We start from the raw sequence: 23,945 nt of genomic DNA, 5'->3' as shown, positions 1-23,945 counted from the left end.
TGGTGCCATCAACCAGTATTGTGCAATACTCTGCTAATAGTGATTCTATTTTAACTTCCAAAGTCTGCTGAAAACATTTCTGTTCCATCAGACTTGTGAAGGCAATTAAGAATACTGATTTCTGATTTTAACACTTTTATATGGTTATTATTGTATGGTTTTATGTAGAATTATTGTAAACTGATCTGATATTTTTTTATGAATAGCAGTATGTAAATATTTTTTTATAAATGCATTAAAAAATGTTTTGCAATAAATATTTACATATTCAGTGATGTATACAGGTGCCTGTTCTTGTTTCAATTTGTTGCCAAAGGCAGTTGATGTGCACTATAAGTGCAATCCTAGCCATGCAGATTTTCAAAAAATAGCAAGGAGAGACAAGAGGGCCTTCTTAAACGAGCAATGCAAAGAAATAGAGGAAAACAATAGAATGGGGGAAACCAGAGATCTGTTCAAGAAAATTGGAGATATGAAAGGAACATTTCGTACAAAGATTACCATAATCAAGGACAAAAGTGGTAAGGACCTAACAGAAGCAGAAGACATCAAGAAGAGGTGGCAAGAATACACAGAGGAATTATACCAGAAAGATATGGAGGTCTCGTACACCCCAGGTAGTGTGGTTGATGACCTTGAGCCAGACATCTTGGAGAGAAAGGTGCTACACTCAATATGCCAGCAAGTTTGGAAAACTCAGCAATGGCCAGAGGATTGGAGAAGATCAGTTTACATCCCAATCCCAAAGAAGGGCAGCGCCAAAGAATGCTCCAACTACCTCACAATTGCATTCATTTCACACGCTAGCAAGGTTATGCTTAAAATTCTACAAGGCAGGCTTAGGCAGTATGTTGACCGAGAACTCCCAGAAGTACAAGCTGGATTTCGAAGGGGCAGATGAACCAGAGACCAAATAGCAAACATGCGCTGGATTATGGAGAAAGCTAGAGAGTTCCAGAAAAACATCTACTTCTGCTTCATCAACTATGCAAAAGCCTTTGACTGTGTCGACCACAGCAAACTATGGCAAGCTCTTAAAGAAATGGGAGTGGCTGATCACCTCATCTGTCTCCTGAGAAATCTCTATGTGGGACAAGAAGCTACAGTTAGAACTGGATATGGAACAACTGACTGGTTCAAAATTGGGAAAGGAGTACGACAAGGTTGTATATTGTCTCCCTGCTTATTTAACTTATATGCAGAATTCATCATGTGAAAGGCTGGACTAGATGAATCCCAACCGGAATTAAGATTGCCGGAAGAAATATCAGCAACCTCAGATATGCAGATGACACAACCTTGATGGCAGAAAGTGAGGAGGAATTAAAGAACCCTTTAATGAGGGTGAAAGAGGAGAGTGCAAAATATGGTCTGAAGCTCAAGGACAGAGGACGAGATAGCTGGACAGTGTTCTCGAAGCTACCAACATGAGTTTGACCAAACTGCGGGAGGCAGTGGAAGACAGGAGTGCCTGGCGTGCTATGGTCCATGGGGTCATGAAGAGTCGGACACGACTAAACGACTAAACAACAACAACAACAACAACAGCCATGTCTATTCAGAAGTAAATCCCATTAAATTCAGTGAGAGTTCTTTACAACAATAGCAAATCAGTGAGGCTTTCCCTCAAATTTCACTTTTAATCTACTATTGTGACTTTTGAAAACCTATGGAATGCCTCATTGTTTTCATATGGAAATGTATTTATTTCATAAAATTTGTACACTGCCTGGTTGTAAAAAAATCCTCAAAGGCACTTACAAGTTACAGAGTACATTGGGCAGGATTTCTCTGTCAATTTCATAAATAAGTACAATTTTATATGCTAAATTATGAACTATGTATTTTATGTTGTTAAAGCAGTAAAATAAGACTTGATGAGAAAGCAAGTAGTGTACCCTTTAATTTTCTCCAAAATTTCAATCCCCTCTCACAAGAGCGCCTCCCAAAGCTGGATTTTTCCATGCTTCAGAATTTCCAAGGCTTTTAATATCTAATCCAGCAGCAAAGCAAAACATCTCTATTTCCTTCCCAAAACATCCAGTGCATGCATTTTTAAACTGTTGTTTGTATTTTGGGCTGTACAGCACTTTAGGGATAGGAGCCAGAAAATTCAGAACCAAAACAATGAACAAGTAAATGAACCATAAAGCAACATAGTTGAAGAATTCCCAGTGGAAACCTGGAGTGTCCAAAGCCATTCCTAGCGGATGGTCCTTTTTTTACCAAATGCCATCAAGATGCCCTTCTGGATGGGCTGAGTTTTCACGCTGTACACGATGGGATTGAGGACTGGTGGGATGAGGAGGTAGACATTGGCCATGAGGATATGAGCAACGGGGGAAATGTGCCTCCCAAATCGGTGTATCATTGACACCCCAATCACAGGAATGAAGAAGATCAAGACAACACAGATGTGGGAGACACATGTGTCGAAAGCCTTGAGCCGCTGCTCCCTGGAGGCGATGACTGTGATGGTCTTAATGATCTTCACATATGACAACAGGATGAGCAGAGAGTCAATCACCAAAGTGCAAAGGACAACACACAAACCATAGACACTGCTTACTCTTGAGTCAGAGCAAGAGAGCTTCAGCACATCTTGGTGTAAGCAAAATGAGTGGGAGAGCAGCAGGGTGCCCCTGGGGTACTTGTACCTCCTGAGTAGCCACGGTGTTGGCAGCACAATGCCTGAACTCCTTGCGGCAATGGCCAGGCCAATCTTGACCAACACTGAGTTTGTCAAGATGCTGCTGTATCTCAGTGGGTTGCAGATAGCAATGTAGCGGTCAAAGGCCATGGCCAACAGCACTGAGGACTCCATGAAAGAGAAGGTATGAATAAAGAAGAGTTGTGTGGCACAGGCGTTAAAGTCAATCTCCCTCACATTGAACCAAAAGAGCCCCAGCACCGTCGGTAAGGTGGAGATGGACAAGCCCAAGTCGGTGATGGCCAACATGGAAAGGAGAACATACATGGGCTGGTGAAGGCTTGAGTTGGTCTTGATGACAAAGAGGATGGTGCTGTTGCCTAAAAGGGCCATGAGGTAGATAGAGCAGAATGGGACAGAGATCCAGCGGTGATACATCTCCAGCCCAGGGAATCCCATCAGCATGAAGGTTGGCGGACTGAAGTCACTGCTGTTGCTCAGAATGGGCATTATCTGGGATCTGGAAGGGATCTAGTTACAGACTGGAGATTTTATTTTATGCTAGAAAAAAGCAGCAATTATAAATCCATTGCAGTACATAATCTAGCAGCAGACCATCAATCCATGAAGAACATAATGGTATTAAAGACATTGAGAACTGAGCTCAGTTGTTTAGAGTGTGGTGCTGATAATGTGATAATGTGGGTTTAATCCCCCTATGGGCCACCTACATATTCCTGTATTGCAGGGGATTGGACTAGATGACCCTAGTCATCCCTTACAACTCTACAATTCTATGATTCTGTGGTGTAGCCATCTTAAATATCTCAAAGGCTTTCATATGGAAGATGGAGCAAGCTTGTTTTCTGCTGCTTCAGAAAGTAGGATCTGAATCAATGGATTCAAATGACAAGAAAGAAGATTCCAACTAAAAATTAGGAAGAACTTTCTCATAGTAAGAGCCGTTCAACAGTGGAATGGACTCCCGCAGAAGGTTATGGACTCTCCTCCCTTGGAGGCTTTTAAGTAGAGGTTGGATGACCACTTGCCATGGATTCTTTAGCTGCCATTCCTGCCTTGCAGGGAGTTGAATTAGATGACCTTGGGGTTACTCCCAACTCTACAGTTCTCTCTTTCAATTATTCATTGATTCTAAAAAGAGAGGAGCCCTACTGCAGACCAAAGGATGATGCACCCCAGCATCCTTGCCCCCAAAGTGAGCAAGGATGCATGAGCAAAAAACATATTGAAATTCATTGATTGTCATAATCTTGACTCTTCAGTCCATCTTGCCCATCTGGTGCTAGATTTTCCCCAGCATTGCAGTCCTGATCTGAATCAGGCCTTTTACAACTGGACCCAGGTGACGCTGTGGGTTAAATCACAGAGTCTAGGGCTTGATGATCAGAAGGTCGGCGGTTCGAATCCCTGCAATGGGGTGAGTTCCCGTTGCTCGGTCCCAGCTCCTGCCCACCTAGCAGTTCGAAAGCACATCAAAGTGCAAGTAGATAAATAGGGACCGCTCCGGTGGGAAGGTAAATGGCGTTTCCGTGCGCTGCTCTGGTTCGCCAGAAGCAGCTTTGTCGTGCTGGCCACATGACCCAGAAGCTGTCTGGGGACAAACACCGGCTCCCTCGGCCTATAGAGCGGGATGAGCGCCGCAACCCCAGAGTCGGACACGACTGGACCTGATGGTCAGGGGCCCCTTTAATAACAGTTTTAAAACCTGCAAGAGATGGATCTTGCATCTAATGTAACATTGAGCCAAGGAACATAAGGAGAGCTTGCTGGATCAGGCCAGTGGCCCGTCTAGTCCAGCATCCTCACAGCTGCCAACCAGATGCCTTAGTGGGAAACTCCCAAGCAGAATTTGAACACAAGAGCCCTCCACCCTCTTCAGGTTTCCAGCAACTGCTATTTGGAAGCATTGCTACCTCCGACTTTGAGGCAGAGCAGAGCCATCCTGGCTAGTAGCCATCAATAGCCCTCTCCTTCTCCGTGATTTTAGCAAATCCTCCTTTAAAGCCATCCAAGTTGGTGGCTCTCTCCTGTGGGAGCGAGTTCCATAGTTTGGCTCTGTGCTGCATGAAAAAGTCCTTTCTTTTATCTGTCCTGAATATTCCAGCAGGTGTCTGGCTTAAGAAACTCTGGCACTCCCCCTACCCCACTCCCTCCTTAACTGCCTTTTGGGATGTAAGTCGAAAAGTTTCTCCAGACACCACCACTGTGCACTTTGCTAACCTTTACAAGCAGAAGAGTAGTCAGCCTTCAAGCTGAGAGAGCCGACAGGCATGTCGGGAAATTTGCCATGTACCATGCAGAGTCTCTCAGTCCTGTAAGGAATATTCCAGCTATCATTCTGATCACTCTGGGGCTCTGGCAGTGTGTGAATCTCCTTCCTGTTCTGTAGCGGTCTGTCACTGCCATCATGCAAGCTTTGTTCTAGGCAGCTTTTGAAGTAGTGAGGTTTTATTGGATCTGGGGAATTCCTTAAGGAAAATTCCCAGAGCGGGTGCAAGTCTAGCTTGTGGCTGGCGTCGTGCCAAGGAGTGGCCTTGAGGAATGAACAGCAGAGCCATTTGGATCTGAAGAACATTCTGGTGGGCATTCAGATCAATAACTGAGGTTTGAAACCAACTGAATTTTTAAAAAAAGTATTTCCAAAGAGAGAACCTCCGCTGCTTCTCGGTCCCTCAGGACACCACTCTGCAGCTTGTGATTTTCTTCACAAGGCAGAGTTCAGCTTAATTTGTCTGCAATTATTTTTTCCATTCTCAGTCTTAGAATAAGACTTACCACTAAGTTTCCCACATTTTCTGTCTCTCTCTCTCTTGGCAGGCAGTAAGACAAAGAGCTCTGTGTAAATCAAAAGCCCCACACACTATAGTGAAACTTAGTTTTTCCTAATAAAGTAAAGGCATTCTCTTAAAGTTTCTGATTGACTCTTATTCTACTTAACTCTTTTTTAAAAAAATCTGCTGTCTGTGACATGGATGCTCTCCAAATGTTGCTGAACTCAAGTCCCATTAGTGTAAGAATATGATGTAAGAAGATGACGTGCTAACCCCACATCCTTTTCTTGCAGAGGCCATCCAGATGCCTAGGGGGAGGTTTGCAAGCTGGACCTGAGTGCAGCAGCCCCAATAGCCAGCATGGCCAATGGTCACAGGTGATGGGAGTTGTAGTCCAGCACCGCCTTGAGGATCCTTACGGGTCTATGGTGTTTCTCATCAATGGTTCCACCCTTAGTCCATGTGATATTTAGCTGATATTCCTGAATTGCAGGGGGTTGGACTAGATGCCCCTCGGGGTCACTTCCAACTCTGTGATTCTGTGACCTGTTTCTGGCCCCATCCGTCAATGAATCTGCGACATTGGAGCATTCTCCTGCCCCCTGTTAGGTGGGTGCTCTGGGTCAGGTTGTTTGTGGACCAGATGAGTCACCAAAGGAACTTGGACCCCTATTGATTGCAAGGCAGCCAAGCTCCAAATGGTTAGTGTTTTCTTGGTGTTAGGCTGGAGCCCTCCTTATCTTCCAGCCGAGCTACTGGATGTCACTGGAAGTGACAGATGGCAGGAAACAAAGAGGCGGGCTCTGTCTAGTCATGGATGAATAAAAGGGACTTCTCCCACTGCCATGCCATCCCCCCCCCCCCGGAGTCTGTAGCAAGGCACAGGTGAGAAGGGCTTCTTTGAGCAATGGAGGTTCCCTTGTAAATTTAACCACAGGTGAGGGAGGGGATGGGCAGCTGCCTAGAATGGGTTGAGCCCAGAACTGAAGGTTCCCATGTCTTGCCACATATAAGGCATCTTGGGTAGATGCAGGGCCCTGGGAATCTCAGGTTGCAGCTGATCCTCCTGCCATTGTTTCTAAACAGTGAAATGTATATGGCTAGACTGGGAGAAGAAGCTGTTCACCTACAAAGGAACCACAGCAAAAGGAAAAATGGAGCACAGGAAGAACTGACTCAGACCACCGAGCTCAATGTTTTCTACAGTGACTGGCAGCCAACCTCCGCGTTTCAGGCAAGGGATATTCCCAACCAGCCATCAGGAATTGAACCTTCTGCATGCAAATTGGGTGCTCTTATCACTGAGCTACAGGCATCTTTCCTGTCTACAAAGCCTCCCTCTTCTTAATCTTTCCTATCTGTGGGGACATTGCACTAGGGTGCTGGTCAGAGACTGTCTCAGACAGTGAATGGAAAAGGTAAGTTTGAGGGGGTGGAGAAGATTCAGAGGGAAGCCCTGGCTGGGAGTGGAGGGGGAGACTCTCAAATTCATAATATTGTTACATGCCACCCCATCTCCACAAGAGTGTGAGATTCCAGACATTGCATGCCTGCCTACTAGGGTCTGTGTTCCCTTTTGGGACTATGAGGCACAGTGGAGAATGTGGTGTCTTTATGATACATGGTTTTATTTACACATACAGTATATGCAACCTGCACCTAGATGGAGAGATTGCAGAGCCATCCCATGAGGGTCTGGTTTCCCCCATAAGGGTAGCATTGGATTCAAAGGACAGCAAAAAGCCACTCTTTGTGTCTTTTGGTTTCAACTTGTCATTCTCAGCTCACTTAAAGTTCTGCCCCTCCTTCTTCTCTACTGAGCTACCTTGCTACTAATTGACTCCAAAGACCTCCCCCAGGTTACATCATCCAAAGGTGAAACCCCAAACCTGGCCTTTGCCTCTGCCCAGTAGCACCCAGCAGAGAAGGGGTCCCACTCCCCCTTGCCTGGCAGTCTTGCCCTCCAATGGTTTTCTTGATGGGCCATCACTGGCCTTTGTCCCCTGCTAATGGCTGGCAGTTCGAATCCCCGCGACGAGGTGAGCTCCCATTGCTCAGTCCCTGCTCCTGCCAACCTAGCAGTTCGAAAGCACCTCAAAGTGCAAGTACTGTAGATAAATAGGTACCACTCTGGTGGGAAGGTAAACGGCGTTTCCGTGTGCTGCTCTGGTTCGCCAGAAGCGGCTTTGTCATGCTGGCCACATGACCCGGAAGTTGTACGCCAGCTCCCTCGGCCAATAGAGCGCTGCAACCCCAGAGTCGGTCATGACTGGACCTAATGGTCAGGGGTCCCTTTACCTTTTAATGGCCCATCCAGCTAGCTCTGCGGAGCTGGTTTGCCTTGTTAGCATAACTAAATCCAGGGGGTTTCTGTGTTTGGCAAAGTTTAATCAATCCTTGATTGGCGGGCAATAAAGTGAGGTGAGTGCCACAACCACAGAGTCATCCGTGACTGGACCTAACGGTCAGGGGTCCCTTTACCTTTACCTAGCCCCCCCACAAACTCATAACAATATTCTGCTGGAGATGTTTTGCTTGAGCCTCGCATTACAGAATCAAAAGATTTGCATGATTTTTATTGTGGGCATCACCTGGAATGAACAGATCCATGTTCCCTGAACCCCCGATGAATGCATTTTGGAAAACTGCCATGCTCTGAATGTTCTTTATTTGCTCAAAATTCAGGGAAGCAGGTTTCGCTCCTTTGTTGTCAGTTTGCATCATGATTAGCAATAGGTGATCAAGCTCTAAAACTCTAGGGGTTATTTCCCAGGATTCTGGTGGTGCTTCTTATGTTCTGATCTGGCAGTGTTTGCCACCTTCATTCAGAGGAGGGCTGGAAGCACCAGAAGGAAGGTGCCAGGTGGGTGGACCCAACTGGTTCACACAAAGGAGCGCCTGATATAATTGGAGTGACAGGGACTTTGCTCAAAGGGAGCCATTGAGATTAGGGTTGGGTTTCTCCTGCCTGCATGAGGGAGCGGTAATCTTCATAAAATGTGTCACCTAAAAACAATGAGGATTTGGGGCCCTGGCTTTCAAAGTCCTGAGGGCAACTCCCGGCCCTGGTGTCTGCACTGCAGTTGGATGTGACCTGCAGGTTCCTTGGAACCCTCAGCATCTCGCAGAATTAATCCGGTTAGTTATTCTGCTTCCATGCATCTTTTCCTGCAATCTCCCATTGGCTCTTCATTGGCTAATGTGAGACTCTCCTCCTGTTTCCCTCTGATATCTGACCTGAAAACACAGGAGGCTGGTTTGCTTCTCAGGGGAAAGGATTCCTGAGGAGGAGGAGGTGTCTTGTCCCATTCTGAACATGCTCCCTTAGGATGGAGTCGTTCCCAAGGAGTTCAGGGGAACTTATTTCCTGGTGAGCATGTTTTGGGTGCTGCTGGTCTTAATCTTGCCCAACAAAATAGCAGCAGGATGAACAGAGAAGTTCACAGCAGCAATCAAGCAGCTTCTCTTCTCTACCTCTATTTCTAAGTATCTGGAGGCTGCAGTTAGCACAGAATTGCTGGCAGGTGGGAAGCCTTGTCAGAGGCAGGTGACTTCAATGTACTCTTTGGTGCCTACTGAAAACATTCTTGTTTAGACAAGCCTGTCCAGAAATGTAGAATGTTGATGTCTGCTTTATTCTGTTTTTAGGTTATTGTTAGTTTTATTGATTAGGTTATAGTTTCATTTGGTCCCAGTCGGTAGTGCTTAAATTTTATGCAATGCCTAAATAATAAACAAATCCATTCTATGATTCTACTTGCCCAGCCCTGGGAAGGAAGAAGTGGCATCAGCTGCTTTTCCTTGGTGCCATTTGGGTTTGTATGTAACAACCTTCCCCAACCTGCCCACTCCTGCCAGCTTGGTGTTTTGGACTACAACTCCGTTGGGGCTCCAGGGTGGGGAAAGCGGGTGCAAATTCCTTCCTTGCTACCCAGCCCACAGCCTGGCATTATTTACAGCTACAGCACAGCTCTGGCATGTATTATTTGGTCAATAAAATATATTTATTTTACATCTGAGAAGCCTTTTGCCATCATCACTTGTTATGGAGAGGGAGCAGGCAGAGTTGCATCAGCAAATCTCTTCTTGCACAGCCGGATTGCTGGCAACCTCCCTTAAAGAATGTAAGAACCTTCATTTGAGAAAGCTGGGTATGTTTAGCCTGGAAAAGAGACTGAGAGGTGTTATGATAATCATAATATCTATCCCTGGGATAGCTCAGTCGGTAGAGCACGAGACTCTTAATCACAGGGCTGTGGGTTTGAGTCCCATGTTTGGGGGAAAGATTCCTGTATTGCAGGGGGTTGGATTAGATGACTCTTGGGGTCCCTTCCAACTCTACAATTCTAGGAATCTGGGAAAGTGCAGCTCAGCAGTAGGAGCAAATGGCAGCAAACAGCAGTTGCCCAAGAAGAGAGAGAGTGGCATGGCATGGCTGAGCGTTCCGCTGGGTGAATGTTCCCTGAATAAATAGCAATGGGGAGGGCACAAAATGCAAGAGTGAGCTGTTAGTTAAAAAGCTTTCCCACCTCCCCCTCTTTTCCCCAGGAATGAGGCACTGGTATTATTCCAGGGAACGGAAGGCAGAACAGTTCCTTCTTCCCACTGTAGGGCATGAAATGAAAAGGAACTGCAAACTGAGAAGCAGCCGAAGTGAAGAGCAAGGCAGGTGCCGTGTGAGACAAAGGGAAATTATTTAGAGTTTTGAAACAATGCTTCCCTTCCCTTCTGTATAATGCTTGTCAGGTGATTCAAATGCAAAGCAAAAGATGGAATACAGAGCCCCGTCTACATCACATGCTCCTGATGCTTCTCTTCTTCAAAAAGAACCCAAGGCAGAGGTTGTCTTAGATTTGTGTGACCAGTGTGGCTGTACTGGGCACTGCTGCAGAGGGTGCCACAACAATGCTGTAGAATGGAGTGCAAAAGGCAGGAGCAGTGGGGAATTTTTTTAGTGTTGCACAGGTTGCCAATGAAATCTGAGAGGCCAAAGTCTGCCACTGTCCAAGGCATCAAAATACCACAAAAAGAGGCAACACGTCGACCGATTCCAACGGGTGAAATACATATCTATTTTTATCTTTATACACTATAACGACATGCGATGACAGTTATCCAAGGTAATCATACTGTTTTGGTTTGATCTTCTTCAGTTTTTTAACTACAAAAAATAAATCAAATAATTATATATCATTAATTATGTCATACATTATATTAAGGCCAATGGCCAGCATGAACACGAGTCTATGCAGTCCGTAATATCTTAACATTGAAAAAATACAGACAAATACAAAAATAAAACATACCTTAGTGTTTGTATACAATCTGTGGAACAGGGGTCATAAACACATAGGTAACCCCTGCTGCCTGAAGCAGGAAATGGAAAGCGGAATATACAGTTCCACCACAGGTAACACCCTAGTACTAATCAAGGCTATTGAAATTTTTAACCGAAACAGTACGATTACCTTGGATCACTGTCATCGCATGTCGTTATAGTGTATAAAGAGAAAAAATAGATATATATTTCGCCTGTTGGAATCGGTCGACGTGTTGCCTCTTTTTGTGGAATTTTGACTCTAGTCTGCAACACAGGGGGTGTTTCATTAGCACTGTCCAAGGCGTGGCTGCAAAGATTCTTCCTTGCTGGCCCAGCTCGGATTCAATCTGCAGCTGCAAAAGAAGAATCTGTGTGCACTCTAAATACCCACTCAGCTTGAACTTGGCACTTTTTGAATTTGTGCAACAACAATAAAAAGTGTACTTAACCAGGCGCTTAACAATGTGTATTGATTTTTAGACAGGGTTTACTCTCTCTTCTGTTATTGCTTTATTCTGCATTAGGCAGGAGGAGTTATTCTGGGTAAGAGAAGGTTGGATAGTGATCTGTTAAGAAATGGTGTGGTTAGTTTTGGCTAGGCAAATGACAACAGTTGTGGCCACAATAAACCACAGCCTTTGAGAAACGTTTGCATTTTAGTCTCACTCTTAGGTGCATGCTTGCAGAGAATGGTGATGATCAGGGATCCTAGGGAGAAGACGTGCACTCCATGGAAACCACCTGATTTATTATTACTATTTTAAGATTTTGCAATTTAGCAACACCCATAAACTATTGATTATGGTCTACCAACTATTAAAGAAAGTACGAAATCAAATCCTGAATGCTATAATACCATCTCTGTTTAGTGAAGATAAAATTTAATTCCGTGCAAAATAATTGAGAATGAATGTCCACATCATCTTCATGATCGATTTACATAATCTAGAAACAAAACAAAAAAACCAAAACTGGACAGCAAATGTGAGTTTATATTACCTATCATTAAGTGCTTAATTTTGTCATGCACTTCATCCTCTTGAGCATGCAATGTATTGACCTAGTCACTTAGATGATTTTTTTGTAGTGAGTGACTAATAAATCAAATAAAAAATAACAATGAGAATTTTTGAATGAAAAAAGAGATTTACATAATTCTGAATCCCACTTGCTGGGCGGGAGTTGCTCTTGTGCCTGGATCCTGCTTGTGCTTTTCTCACTGAGACATCTGGTCAGCCACTGGCCCATAGCTGCCAAGTTATCCCTTTTTTAAAGGGATTTTCCCTTATGCTGAATAGGCTTCCTCGCGAGAAAAGGGAAAACTTGGCAGCTATGCACTGGCCTGATCCTGCAGGCTCTTCTCATGTTCTTATTTGCAGTCTTCGTTTCATTCCTTCTGTACAGCTTTGGGTCACCTGTTAACCAAACCACTCAGTCACCTGTTAACATTAAATTGTCGTTTGTTATAACCAGCATTGCCCAGCTGACACAAAGCGTAGTTCACTGACTCCTGAGAAACCTTAGAAATGTTATTTGAGCGGTGAGGTGGTGGCGATGCTGCTGCTGCAGAGGCAGTGTGTTACTGCTTTTGCAATGCATATATTGTGCACAGACATTGTACTTTTGTGGTTTAAATTCTCCATGTAAGAACAAAAGTGATTACTCGTGTGATGACTTTAAGAATAATCATTCAAATGCACAATTGAAACAAAATAAAAAATTCATTCCAGTAGCACCTTAGAGACCAACTAGGTTTGTCATACGTATGAGCTTTCGTGTGCATGCACACTTATTCAGATACCACATGCACACAAAATGTGCATGTGCATGCACACGAAAGCTCATACCAATAACAAACTTAGTTGGTCTCTAAGGTGCTACTGGAAGGATTTTTTATTTATTTTGTTTCAACTACTGCAGACCAACCCGGCTACCTACCTGTAACTAAAATGCACAATTGTTTCACTTCTTGTTTCTCGCATCCTTTTCTAGAGAATGGAGCTGCAAGACCCTCCATCAACAATGAGTAATCACACCATTCTTCACCACCCTAATAATACTGCCCTCCCTGGGCTTCTCTTTCTCCTGATGGGTTTCCCTGGGCTGGAATCCACCCCATATTGGCTGGCTTTCCCCATGGGCACAGCCTACCTGCTGTCCTTTCTTGGGAATGGGGCCGTCCTCTTTGTCATAATCACGGAAACAGCCCTCCATTCCCCCATGTACATCTTCCTTGCCCTGCTAGCTGCCTGTGACTTGGGCTTGGCCACAGCCCTCCTGCCCACAATGCTCCGTGTCTTCCTCCTTGGATCAAGGGAGATCAGTGTGGACGCTTGCCTCTCCCAGCTCTTCTTCATCCACACGTTCTCCATCATGGAGTCCTCTGTGCTCTTGGCCATGGCCTTTGACCGCTTTGTGGCCATCTGCTACCCTTTGAGGTACACCTCCATCTTGACCAGCTCCAGACTGGTCCACATTGGCTTGGCCATTGGCCTCCGGGGTGTGGCCCTGCATGTGCCAATCCCCTTTCTTCTCAAGAGGCTGACTTACTGCCACCATATTAATGCCCTTTCTCACTCATACTGCCTGCACCCAGATGTGATGAAGCTGGCCTGCCACAAGTCCAGCAGGGATGGCATCTACGGGCTTTTAGTAGTCTTCTCCACTATGGGGCTGGACCCACTGCTCATCGTCTTGTCTTACATCTGGATCTTGAAGACCGTTGTGGCCATCACCTCGCTGGACGAGCGCCACAAAGCTCTCAACACCTGTGCCTGCCACATCTCTGTGGTCCTGCTGTTCTACACCCCCATGTTGGCCTTGTCCTTGATCAGCCGCCTCAAGCTCCACACCCCGCCCTTCCTCCACATTCTGTTGTCCTACATCCACTTCCTGGCCCCACCTTTGCTCAACCCCATGCTCTACTGTGTCAAAATGAAAGAGGTGCGCCAAAGGATATCTGCAAAGCTCTTCTTGACCCTAAGGGTCCATTGACTCTTGTCCACCTGCTCTGCTGCATAATCAGAAGGGAGGCCAGCTCCATGAGGGATCCATTGCCCTTCCCAATAGTTCAAATCTCCCAGCTCAACTTACTCCCCTCTTTGTATCTGCCTAAAACAATGCACATTCCATGTGGCCATGACTTCAACACACAATAGCAAAACAGCATCCTTGAGAGCAAGTTCCATCTTCAGCCAGGTGAAATCTCTATGTAAAATGAACACAGGCTTGCAAATTTGTGCCATAGAATTTGCCTTTTCTTTACACAGAAGCAATCCATGTCTAGAAAGGAAATGGAAGGTCTTGTTTCAGTGCTAATAAAGTTTTTAACCAATTTTCTACTGTTTGTTTGTGGAATTCCTGCATTCACACAAAGCTGCATTGCTCCATATAGCAAGTCCAACCAATTTAACATGGGATAAAAATTTCATTGACCAGAGTCCACTTCAAATGCATTGTATGCGGTGGACTTTAGTCCACAAAAGTTTCTGCCATGATAAGTTAGTTAGTCTTGAAGGTGCTGCAAAACTCTGTTCTGCTGTCCCATCCTCTAAACCAAACTTTTGAGCACTGGGGAGCATTACTTTAAATGGTGCCTCTGGCACTAAGTGCAGATCCATCTCCCAGCGGAGTCAGCAGAGGGAGGCAATTACAAGCAGGTACCTGCTGGGAGGCTCAAAGCTGGCAGTTTCCTCCTTCCCGCAGGGACAAAAGGCCTCAGAGGTGTCACCCTGGGAAGGCCATAAAGGCCATTTGATTGCTCTGTGAACTGCAGGCTCTGCAACACAATCACTCACTCATGATTCCTAGGGTTCTGAAGCCCCCAGGACCTTTCTTATAGATAAATTAGGGTGTGCTGGACCACCTAGTTTGCAGGGTATGAATGCATGCTTCTATGTGGGAAGAGGTCTGTTTGGGCGGCAAACCAGCAAATAAGCTATTGGTTCTTCCAAGCCTACCAGCCATTCTCTCCATAATGGTACCACATTCAGGACAGATACAAGAAACAATTTCTTCTTGCAGCACATAGTTAAACACAGGAGGCAGTGATGGCCACCAAGGTGGATGGCTTTAAAAGAAGATTGAACAAATTCATAGAGGAGGAGAGGACGACCGAGGGTTACTAGCCAGGATGGCTCTGCCTTGCCTGCAGTCATAGACAGTAATGATTCTGGAAACTACAGGTGGGGAGAAAATGCTCTTGTGTTTGAATCCTGCTTGTGGGTTTCCCCTTGTGGCATCTAGTTGCCCACTGTGAAAAGGAGATGCTGGGCCAGATGGCCCATTGGCCTGATCCAGCAGGTGCTTTTTACGTTCTAGTATGATTTGACACTGATACCTACAGCACTAGGTATCCAGAGAGTGATCTGGTTCCTGCACAGAGACTTTGGTCTGCATCAGATGCAGGTAGTTGGGGGAGAAGCCAGAGTTGAACAAGTAAAGAGTGGTCTGGAGAAAGGAAGGTGAGGTGAAGCGAGGAGGGCTAAGGTGGTCCAGGAGAAAGGTGTGTAGAGGAGCTAGGTCTTGAAAGAGGAAAGCGATGGAGCCATCAGCAGAGAGAGGGAAGCTGGTCCAAGCAGAGAAGAGGCTGCCCTATACAGAGTCAGGCACCAGTGGTGGTCTCAGGCACAGGTTTCTGCTGCAGCTACTCCTGGGGATCTTTTACACCTACCGCTGGGCTACAGCCATGGCATTGCCAATAGAGCAAATCAAGAGCAGCTATAGATTCGGGACAGACTACATTCTTCTTCGCACAATGTAAAATCAATGCCACAGGAGGCAGCGATGGCCCCCATCCTGGATGACTTTAAAAGGGAAATTAGACAAATTCACAGAGGGTAGTTAGGATATCAATGGCTATGTTACAATCCTAGAACTGTAGAGTTGGTACCCTTGCTATCGTAAGGCTTTTTCCAGATCTTGAATGTTTTCTGCCCACCTTGCGTATTCAGCTACAACATCTCACAACTTTAAATGCCTACCCAGATGATTAGAAAGTTGAGGTATTTTTTAATCTGTTTTGATTTTTACCATTTGTGTGTTTTAATGTAGGGCTGTGTTTTCTCTCTCTTGCTTTTACTGTTCTGTTTTTGCTTTGAGGTCTTGTCTCGTTTTGTCTTACAAATGGATAAATTTGTGAAATAAATAGAATAAAAGAAATAATTTATTTGGTTGCACAACTATACAGCCTCCACCTTTGGAAAGGGAGGCAGGCGGCAAGCAAGAAGAGAGAGGGCGAGAGATGGCATTTCTGGGTGCTAAGCATGGAGAGAGCTTTGGGGAAAGATAAGATCTCTAGAGGGGATTCACTTAGGGTGCTGAGGAACTCATACCTCCTCTTTGCCGCCCCTCAAAAGTCACTTGCACAACTCTTTCGTCTACAATGAGCCCAAATCTAGCTTTTACATAAAATCACTTCCAGACAGTTGAATTGGATTTTGTACTGGCATTTGGAAGTAGACAGTACTCTTTTCTACCCACAACAAAATCGGAATATGCCCTGCAAAAGGGAACTCACACTGTAGTCTCATTATTTGAACCGTAGAACAATAGAGTACAGTTTTAATGGTCATCTAGCCCAACCTCCTGCAATGCAGGAATCACAGCTAAAGAATCTCTGACAGATGGCCATCTAGCCTCACCCTGCCTTCTTTCATACAACCAGCCTATGAGATTCCTCTGGCTGCTGGCTTCCTCTGCCTTAGCCTCCCTGTTGCCCCTTGTTCAACAGGGAGGATGAAGAAGATGGGGACAAAAGTAGAATGAGTTGGCTCTGCCTGTTGTTGGCTCTGGCAACACCTACTTCCCTAAGCCCTACCAGCCCTCACAGTCTTCAGGCAGCTGTGCTATCAATTTACTACCATTTGTCTGTCTTTTTCCTCTCAGGGGTACTATCTATTAAGAAGAACTTCCTGACAGCTGTTCGGCAGTGGAATTTGCTACCAAGGAGTGTGGTGGAGTCTCCTTCTTTGGAGGTCTTTAAGCAGAGGCTTGACAGGCATATGTCAAGAATGCTTTGATGGTGTTTCCTGCTTGGCAGGGGGTTGGACTGGATAACCCTTGTGGTCTTTTCCAACTCTATGATTCTATGATTCTATCTCTAGAAGACAGGAAAGGACAAAAAGCTGTAAGGAACTCCTTGGATATTCTTCATGCCCTAACCAATTTTGGTTGGTAGTAAGACACCTTTTCCTTACTTGCAGTCAGGAGGTTGATGCTCCTGGAGGGACCCACCAGACCACATCATGGATCTCCAAAACGGCACCAAGCCCAAGCCACCAGTGGTCTGGCTTACTGGGTTCCCTGGCATGGAGTCCAGCCACATCTGGATTTCCATCCCATTCTGCTCCATGTACATCATTTCCATCCTGGGAAATGCCATTATTCTGTTCATTATCAAAACAGACCAAAGCCTCCATGAGCCCATGTACATTTTCCTCTCCATGCTGGCCATGGCAGACCTAGGCATATCCCTCACCACCATGCCTACCATCCTGGGCATCTTTTGGTTCAACGCCAGAAGAGTCAGTCTGGATGCCTGTTTCACTCAGCTGTTCTTCATCCACACACTGTCCTTCATAGAATCCTCCATTCTCTTGGCCATGGCTTTTGACCGCCTTGTGGCCATCCGGAACCCTCTGAGATATGCTTCCATCTTAACTGTGCCAAGGATAAGCAAGATGGGGCTGGCCTTTGTGTTCAGAGGTGTGGCCCTGATTTTCCCACTGCCCTTCCTTCTCAGGAGGCATCGGTACTGCCGGTCCAATGTCCTCTTCCACTCTTTCTGTCTGCACCAAGAGGTGATGAAGCTGGCCTGCTCAGACATCACGGTCAACAGCATCTATGGGATGTTCGTCATTGTCTCCACGGTGGGCGTGGACTCGCTCCTTATCCTGCTGTCTTACATCATGATCCTCAAGACGGTCCTGAGCATCGCCTCACGGGTGGAGCGGCTCAAGGCCCTCAACACTTGCGTCTCCCACATCTGCGCCGTTTTGATCTTCTACATGCCCATGATTGGCCTGTCTGTGATTCACAGGTTTGGGAAGGATTCTCCTCTCCACATCCGCATTTTCATGGGGTATATTTACCTGCTGGTGCCACCCCTAATGAACCCTGTTGTGTACAGTGTGAAAACAAAGCAGATTCGGGCCAGGATAATCCAAATGTTCTCCAAGTGAAGGACCAGCTCCTCATTCTTAGAACCTGTTATGCTTTTCTGACATTTGCTGGCAAAGGGGTGGTGGTGGTGGGGAGCCACTCTGCAACAGTTTCAGTGGTGATGGTTGGGAACTCTGGGTCAGATGAGGACAGCTGTGGCCCAGCAAGGCTCAGCTTATGTTCCTGGTGAGGTCTTGATCCATGTCCTGGGTGGATGGAGAGAGCAGCAGGTGTCTGAAATGCAGGTGTCTAAGATGTAAAAAGACCTCCCAGAGTGTCTTGCAAAGACCACTAATAAGGCAGTCCCTGTCCTAAGGCTTTAGAATCTTAAATAACCATTTATTTCTTGGGAGTGGTGTTTTTGGTTTGGTTTGGTTTGGTTTTATTATTATATTTTGTGTTCTCATTTTGTATTTTAATGTGAAGTGCTCTGTGATCTTTGGATGAAGGGTGGTGTACAAATTAAATAAATAAATAAATAAATTTCTACCCAATTCCTTATTATGTTTGTTGCATCTGCAGCAGCACAACCAGACACTGTTGTCATTTTCACCCCTCCCATTGCGAGAATCTGGTGGTCTGATGTTTTGAGAAAGGAGGGGGAGGAACTGCTCTTCTCTTCTTCCGTCCCTGACTCAGTGTGGGTTTCGATTTTATCTTGTAGAGATAAGGTGGCTAAATGAAGAATGTAACACTCATGCAAGCCAGTAGTATTCTATAGTATGTAGTAGTCTGTATGATGATTTAATGAGGTTTAATTGCCTCATTAAGGCTTTGCCGAATCATTCCAAAATCCAGCCCGCTTCCTGATCTGTGCAGCTCTGTGTTGGCAAAGCAATGCAGCCTCTCTCTTTCGCAGCGTGAAGCTGTGTAGACACGCAGGAGCAAGCACACTGATAAATCAGAACAAGACAGCTTCTTCTTCTAAGCTAAAGTCTTTATTTACAAGCAATCCATGGCTGCAGCATTCCATGGCTGCCCCGGTTGAAAAACGAAACCAACAACAGCATACAGAAAACAAAGACAGATCTCCTTATGTACTCCTCCCAGCTCCTCCTCTCCCAGTGTCCAGACGTCACAGCAGATTGCTTAATTAACCCTTTAGAAGCTCTGATGCTCCTCACAGTCTGCTTGATAATAAAATGAGGTATGCTTCACACCTCCACAGCAAGCTTCCGTGTTATTCTCTGCTGCTGCTGAATTGGTGCTCACAATTGCAGTTGTGAGACCAGGCTATTGGGTTACACTGAAGGTGCTCCAGTCGCCTACCCTATCCTCAGGGGCTTGAGACGTGGGGCAGAACCGAAGGACTTCCGGGGATACCACAACCGGGACGGATGCGCTCCGTGGAGGCTCCAAGAGGGAGCGATTGTTGGAGAGGCTTTAGGGGTGAACGTGATGGCTACGCGACCCCCAAAAAGTCCCAGGGGGTGACCCTGAGACGAGGTATCCAGTGGCATTGGACGGGAACCTAGGCATTCTGCGTCTCACGATGAAAGAGCTGTGGATCCCAGACGCGAGAAGCCCCGCAAACCGAAACGGTGAGCAGTAGTAAAGTTTCCAACCAGCCCACCCCAAATTACTGTTTTCTGAACGTTTGGTGAGCATTTGAGGAAAAGACCTTAAATAGACACCCTGCCAAACAGAGGGAAAAGGAGAACATAAAAGGGGACAGAAAAGAACTAAAGAGGAAATTACGCTTGCTGTAAACAACCTAGCACAGAGAAAACTACAAGGTTTCAGGGAGAAAGAGAAGGAGGACTCTTTGAAACACTGTTGTCAATAGTCTGCCTCGCCCCCCCCCCCAAATCCCTGACTGGAAATAACAGCAGATAATATAGACAGGAAATCAATTCTTAAGGAAATCAGCCCTGAGTGCTCCCTGGAAGGACAGATCCTGAAGTTGAGGCTCCAATACTTTGGCCACCTCATGAGAAGAGAAGAATCCTTGGAAAAGACCCTGATGTTGGGAAAGATTGAGGGCACTAGGAGAAGGGGACGACAGAGGACAAGATGGTTGGACAGTGTTCTCGAAGCTACGAACATGAGTTTGACCAAACTGCGGGAGGCAGTGCAAGACAGGAGTGCCTGGCGTGCTATGGTCCATGGGGTCACGAAGAGTCGGACACGACTAAACGACTAAACAACAACAACAATATAGACAGAGTGAAACAGGGAGACAAAGTAGTAGCTGGACTAAGATATTGATGCAAGGAAGGGGAGAGTGGAAAGGGCAGACTTAAAATAAAAGGAACTTGACGCAAAAGATAAATAAGACATTATACAGAATGATGTATTGAATGTTGGATTTTAAAAGAAGGAGGTTCATCATAGAGTGATACAAAGGAAGTTAAAACAACGCTAATTCAGAATTGATATAAAAAGACTCAGACCTTGTTGGAGACAAAATCGTGCGGCGTGGAGAGTAGGGAGGGGTCCAAGGAGAGTGGAAAGGAAAAGGAAAAGGCTGAGGAAAAAGGACTGGAAAACAAGAGGGAACCCAAGACAAAGGGAACGGCAGGAAAAGAGAACAGCGGCACCTAGTGGCAAGAAGATAAAGAGAAGAAGAGAAAAGTGGGGAGAAGGGGGATTGGAATAAAGGGAGTTAAAGAGACTGGACAGAGGATCGATTAGAAGGAACTGTGGGACTTTGAGGGACTTTGAGTTTTTTTTAAAAGAGGATATTGGTTAAGTTTAATGTACTATGTCTGGGAATAAAAAAGTACAATCAAAGTGTGATTTATAATCAACAGAGAAGAAGAAATTCAGGCCAAGAAATGGAAGTGGAGGTTAAAGAATTGATCCTAAGCCTGAAGGGAGACATAGGTAATATGAGGAAAGAATTTGGAGAGTTGAAAACAGAACTTAATGGTAAAATGAAAGGAATAGAGGAAAAATTAGATAAAATGAATGGAAGAATTGAGTCAATAACAGAACTTAAAGCAGAAATAACTTCACTTGTGGAGGAGAATAATGAATTAAAAGAAACAGCACAAGAATGTAAAAATTAAACACAACAATTGGAAGATAATTTTAAAAAATTATCAGAGGAATTAAAAGATCAAAAAAAGGAAGGAGAAAAGGCCAAAAAAGAAAGAGAAGAGTTTAAAATAACACAAGAGGCAACATGGGACGCGATTGCTATACTACAGATGCAAATTAAGGATAGAAGTCTTAGATTGAGGGGTGTCCCTGAGCTTCCGGAGGGGAATTTACAGAGTACAATTATTAAAGAACTGGCCGCTTGGCTAAAGCTTAAGGAGGAGGACATATAAGAAGATATGTTGTTGTTGTTGTTTAGTCGTTTAGTCGTGTCCGACTCTTCGTGACCCCATGGACCATAGCACGCCAGGCACTCCTGTCTTGCACTGCCTCCCGCAGTTTGGTCAAACTCATGTTCGTAGCTTCGAGAACACTGTCCAACCATCTTGTCCTCTGTCGTCCCCTTCTCCTAGTCCCCTCAATCTTTCCCAACATCAGGGTCTTTTCCAAGGATTCTTCTCTTCTCATGAGGTGGCCAAAGTATTGGAGCCTCAGCTTCACGATCTGTCCTTCCAGGGAGCACTCAGGGCTGATTTCCTTACGAATGGATAGGTTTGATCTTCTAGCAGTCCATGGGACTCTCAAGAGTCTCCTCCAGCACCATAATTCAAAAGCATCAATTCTTCGGCGATCAGCCTTCTTTATGGTCCAGCTCTCACTTCCATACATCACTACTGGGAAAACCATAGCTTTAACTATACGGACCTTTGTCGGCAAGGTGATGTCTCTGCATTTTAAGATGCTGTCTAGGTTTGCCATTGCTTTTCTCCCAAGAAGCAGGCGTCTTTTAATTTCGTGACTGCTGTCACCATCTGCAGTGATCAAGGAGCCCAAGAAAGTAAAATCTCTCACTGGCTCCATTTCTTCCCCTTCTATTTGCCAGGAGGTGATGGGACCAGTGGCCATGATCTTGGGTTTTTTGATGTTGAGCTTCAGACCATATTTTGCGCTCTCCTCTTTCACCCTCATTAAAAGGTTCTTTAATTCCTCCTCGCTTTCTGCCATCAAGGTTGTGTCATCTGCATATCTGAGGTTGTTGATATTTCTTCCAGCAATCTTAATTCCGGCTTGGGATTCATCTAGTCCAGCCTTTCGCATGATGAATTCTGCATATAAGTTAAATAAGCAGGGAGACAATATACAACCTTGTCGTACTCCTTTCCCAATTTTGAACCAATCAGTTGTTCCATATCCAGTTCTAACTGTAGCTTCTTGTCCCACATAGAGATTTCTCAGGAGACAGATGAGGTGATCAGGCACTCCCATTTCTTTAAGAACTTGCCATAGTTTGCTGTGGTCGACACAGTCAAAGGCTTTTGCATAGTCAATGAAGCAGAAGTAGACGTTTTTCTGGAACTCTCTAGCTTTCTCCATAATCCAGCGCATGTTTGCTATTTGGTCTCTGGTTCCTCTGCCCTTTCGAAATCCAGCTTGCACTTCTGGGAGTTCTCGATCCACATACTGCCTAAGCCTGCCTTGTAGAATTTTAAGCATAACCTTGCTAGCGTGTGAAATGAGCGCAATTGTGCGGTAGTTGGAGCATTCTTTGGCACTGCCCTTCTTTGGAATTGGGATGTAGACTGATCTTCTCCAATCCTCTGGCCATTGCTGAGTTTTCCAAACTTGCTGAGAAGATATAGAGACATTGTTTGGGGTAAATTCTAAAAAAGCGAAGGAAAACAACTGGCCAGGTTTGATCACCTTTACATCAACTAGAATAAAAAGTAAGATCCTCAAAAATATAAGGAGAAAGAAACTTAAAATTGAAGGAGAAGAGATCATTGTGCTGAAAGAGGTTCCACCACATATTTTGAGAAAGAGACAAAAGTACCAGTTCCTAACCAAAGCCTTGGTAGCCAAATCTATATTATTTAAGTGGGAGTACCCTGAAGGATTATCCTTCAACTTCAAAGGAAGAAGAAGGAGATTTGAGACACCAGAAGACGCAGACATTTTTTATAGAAAGTACAGGTCAGAATTAGGAGGAGAGAAGCAACCAATAGACAGAGACCCAAACCAGAAAAAGTCACACCACGAGCAGGAATCAGAAAGTGAATAAGACCTTTTCCAAAAAAAGAGAAAGCAACAAGAGTCAGAGTATGAGTAAGAATTTTTAAACGGTGACAACACAACAAATAAAGACAAATAAAATTTCTGAAGTAAAATGAATCTTAAAATACTTTCATGGAATGTGAATGGATTAAATAATAAAAGGAAAAGGAATAAAGTGCAACATATATTATTGAAACGTAGGCTAGATATTGCATGCCTCCAAGAAACACACGCGAAAAAACATCACCAGAAAGTACTGATATACCCGAAATTAGGGACAGAATTCATTGCTGCAGATGTGGTTAAAAAGGGGGGGGGAGTTGTGATTTATGTAAAACCATGCCTAGAGCCGCAATTAATATATACAGACCAAGAAGGGAGAGTGGTAACACTTAAAATAAAAAATGCAGGGGAAATAATCTATATAATGGGGGGGGGAGCTGCTGGAATATGTAGAAGGGAAAATGATAATTATGGGAGACTTAAATGGCGTAATCGATCCTCAATTAGATAGACCGGGAAAAGGAGAAGGGGAAAAACAAGGCTTTTTTAAGATGGTGGGAAGTCTGGAATTAAAGGATGCTTGGAGATTTAAAAATGAATTAGAGAAAGATTATACTTATTTTTCAGAAGCAAAAAAAACAGCCAGTACAATAGATGCAATTTGGATAACATCAGAATTAGTGAAAAGGATAAAGGAAATACAAATAACACCCAGGACAATATCAGACCACAATTCAATACTGCTGCAATTAAATTCAGAATGGAAAGCAGGTATGAGGAGATGGAAATTAAATGATTCCTTATTATATGATGAAAAAGTATTAGAAGGCGCAAGAAAAACATTAGAAGAATTCTTCAGATTAAACAACAAAAAAGATACAGATGAGAGGATAATATGGGACACCAGCAAGGCAGTCATTAGAGG

At 44.8% G+C, this 23,945-nt stretch overlaps 4 protein-coding genes across 4 annotated transcripts in view; 3 read left to right on the top strand and 1 right to left on the bottom strand.

Moving 5' to 3' along the window:
* The window catches only part of LOC132592062 (uncharacterized), a 295,543-nt gene that overhangs the window by 231,450 nt on the left and 40,148 nt on the right, over nucleotides 1-23,945 (top strand).
* LOC118085013 (olfactory receptor 51L1-like) lies at nucleotides 2,204-3,160 on the bottom strand. The gene has a single exon (XM_035115265.2). The coding sequence runs from the start codon at nucleotides 3,158-3,160 to the stop codon at nucleotides 2,204-2,206; it is 957 nt and encodes a 318-aa protein (XP_034971156.1).
* LOC118085014 (olfactory receptor 51G2-like) lies at nucleotides 12,758-14,088 on the top strand. Its single transcript, XM_035115266.3, has one exon. It carries the CDS (start codon nucleotides 12,758-12,760, stop codon nucleotides 13,754-13,756), a length of 999 nt encoding a protein of 332 aa, XP_034971157.2. The 3' UTR covers nucleotides 13,757-14,088.
* On the top strand, nucleotides 17,008-18,266 carry LOC118085015 (olfactory receptor 51G2-like). The gene has a single exon (XM_035115267.3). The coding sequence runs from the start codon at nucleotides 17,008-17,010 to the stop codon at nucleotides 17,941-17,943; it is 936 nt and encodes a 311-aa protein (XP_034971158.2). The 3' UTR covers nucleotides 17,944-18,266.

This window comes from Zootoca vivipara, chromosome 4, assembly GCF_965207765.1.
Source record: "Zootoca vivipara chromosome 4, rZooViv2.hap1.1, whole genome shotgun sequence".
NCBI lineage: Eukaryota > Metazoa > Chordata > Lepidosauria > Squamata > Lacertidae > Zootoca > Zootoca vivipara.
Note: the sequence above shows the minus strand (reverse complement) of the source record. Positions and strands in the feature narration are given on the sequence as shown.

Coding starts and splice junctions, on each gene's coding strand:
- LOC118085013 (XM_035115265.2), bottom strand. CDS start 3,160: ATGCCCATTCTGAGCAACAGCAGTGACTTCAGTCCGCCAACCTTCATG.
- LOC118085014 (XM_035115266.3), top strand. CDS start 12,758: ATGGAGCTGCAAGACCCTCCATCAACAATGAGTAATCACACCATTCTT.
- LOC118085015 (XM_035115267.3), top strand. CDS start 17,008: ATGGATCTCCAAAACGGCACCAAGCCCAAGCCACCAGTGGTCTGGCTT.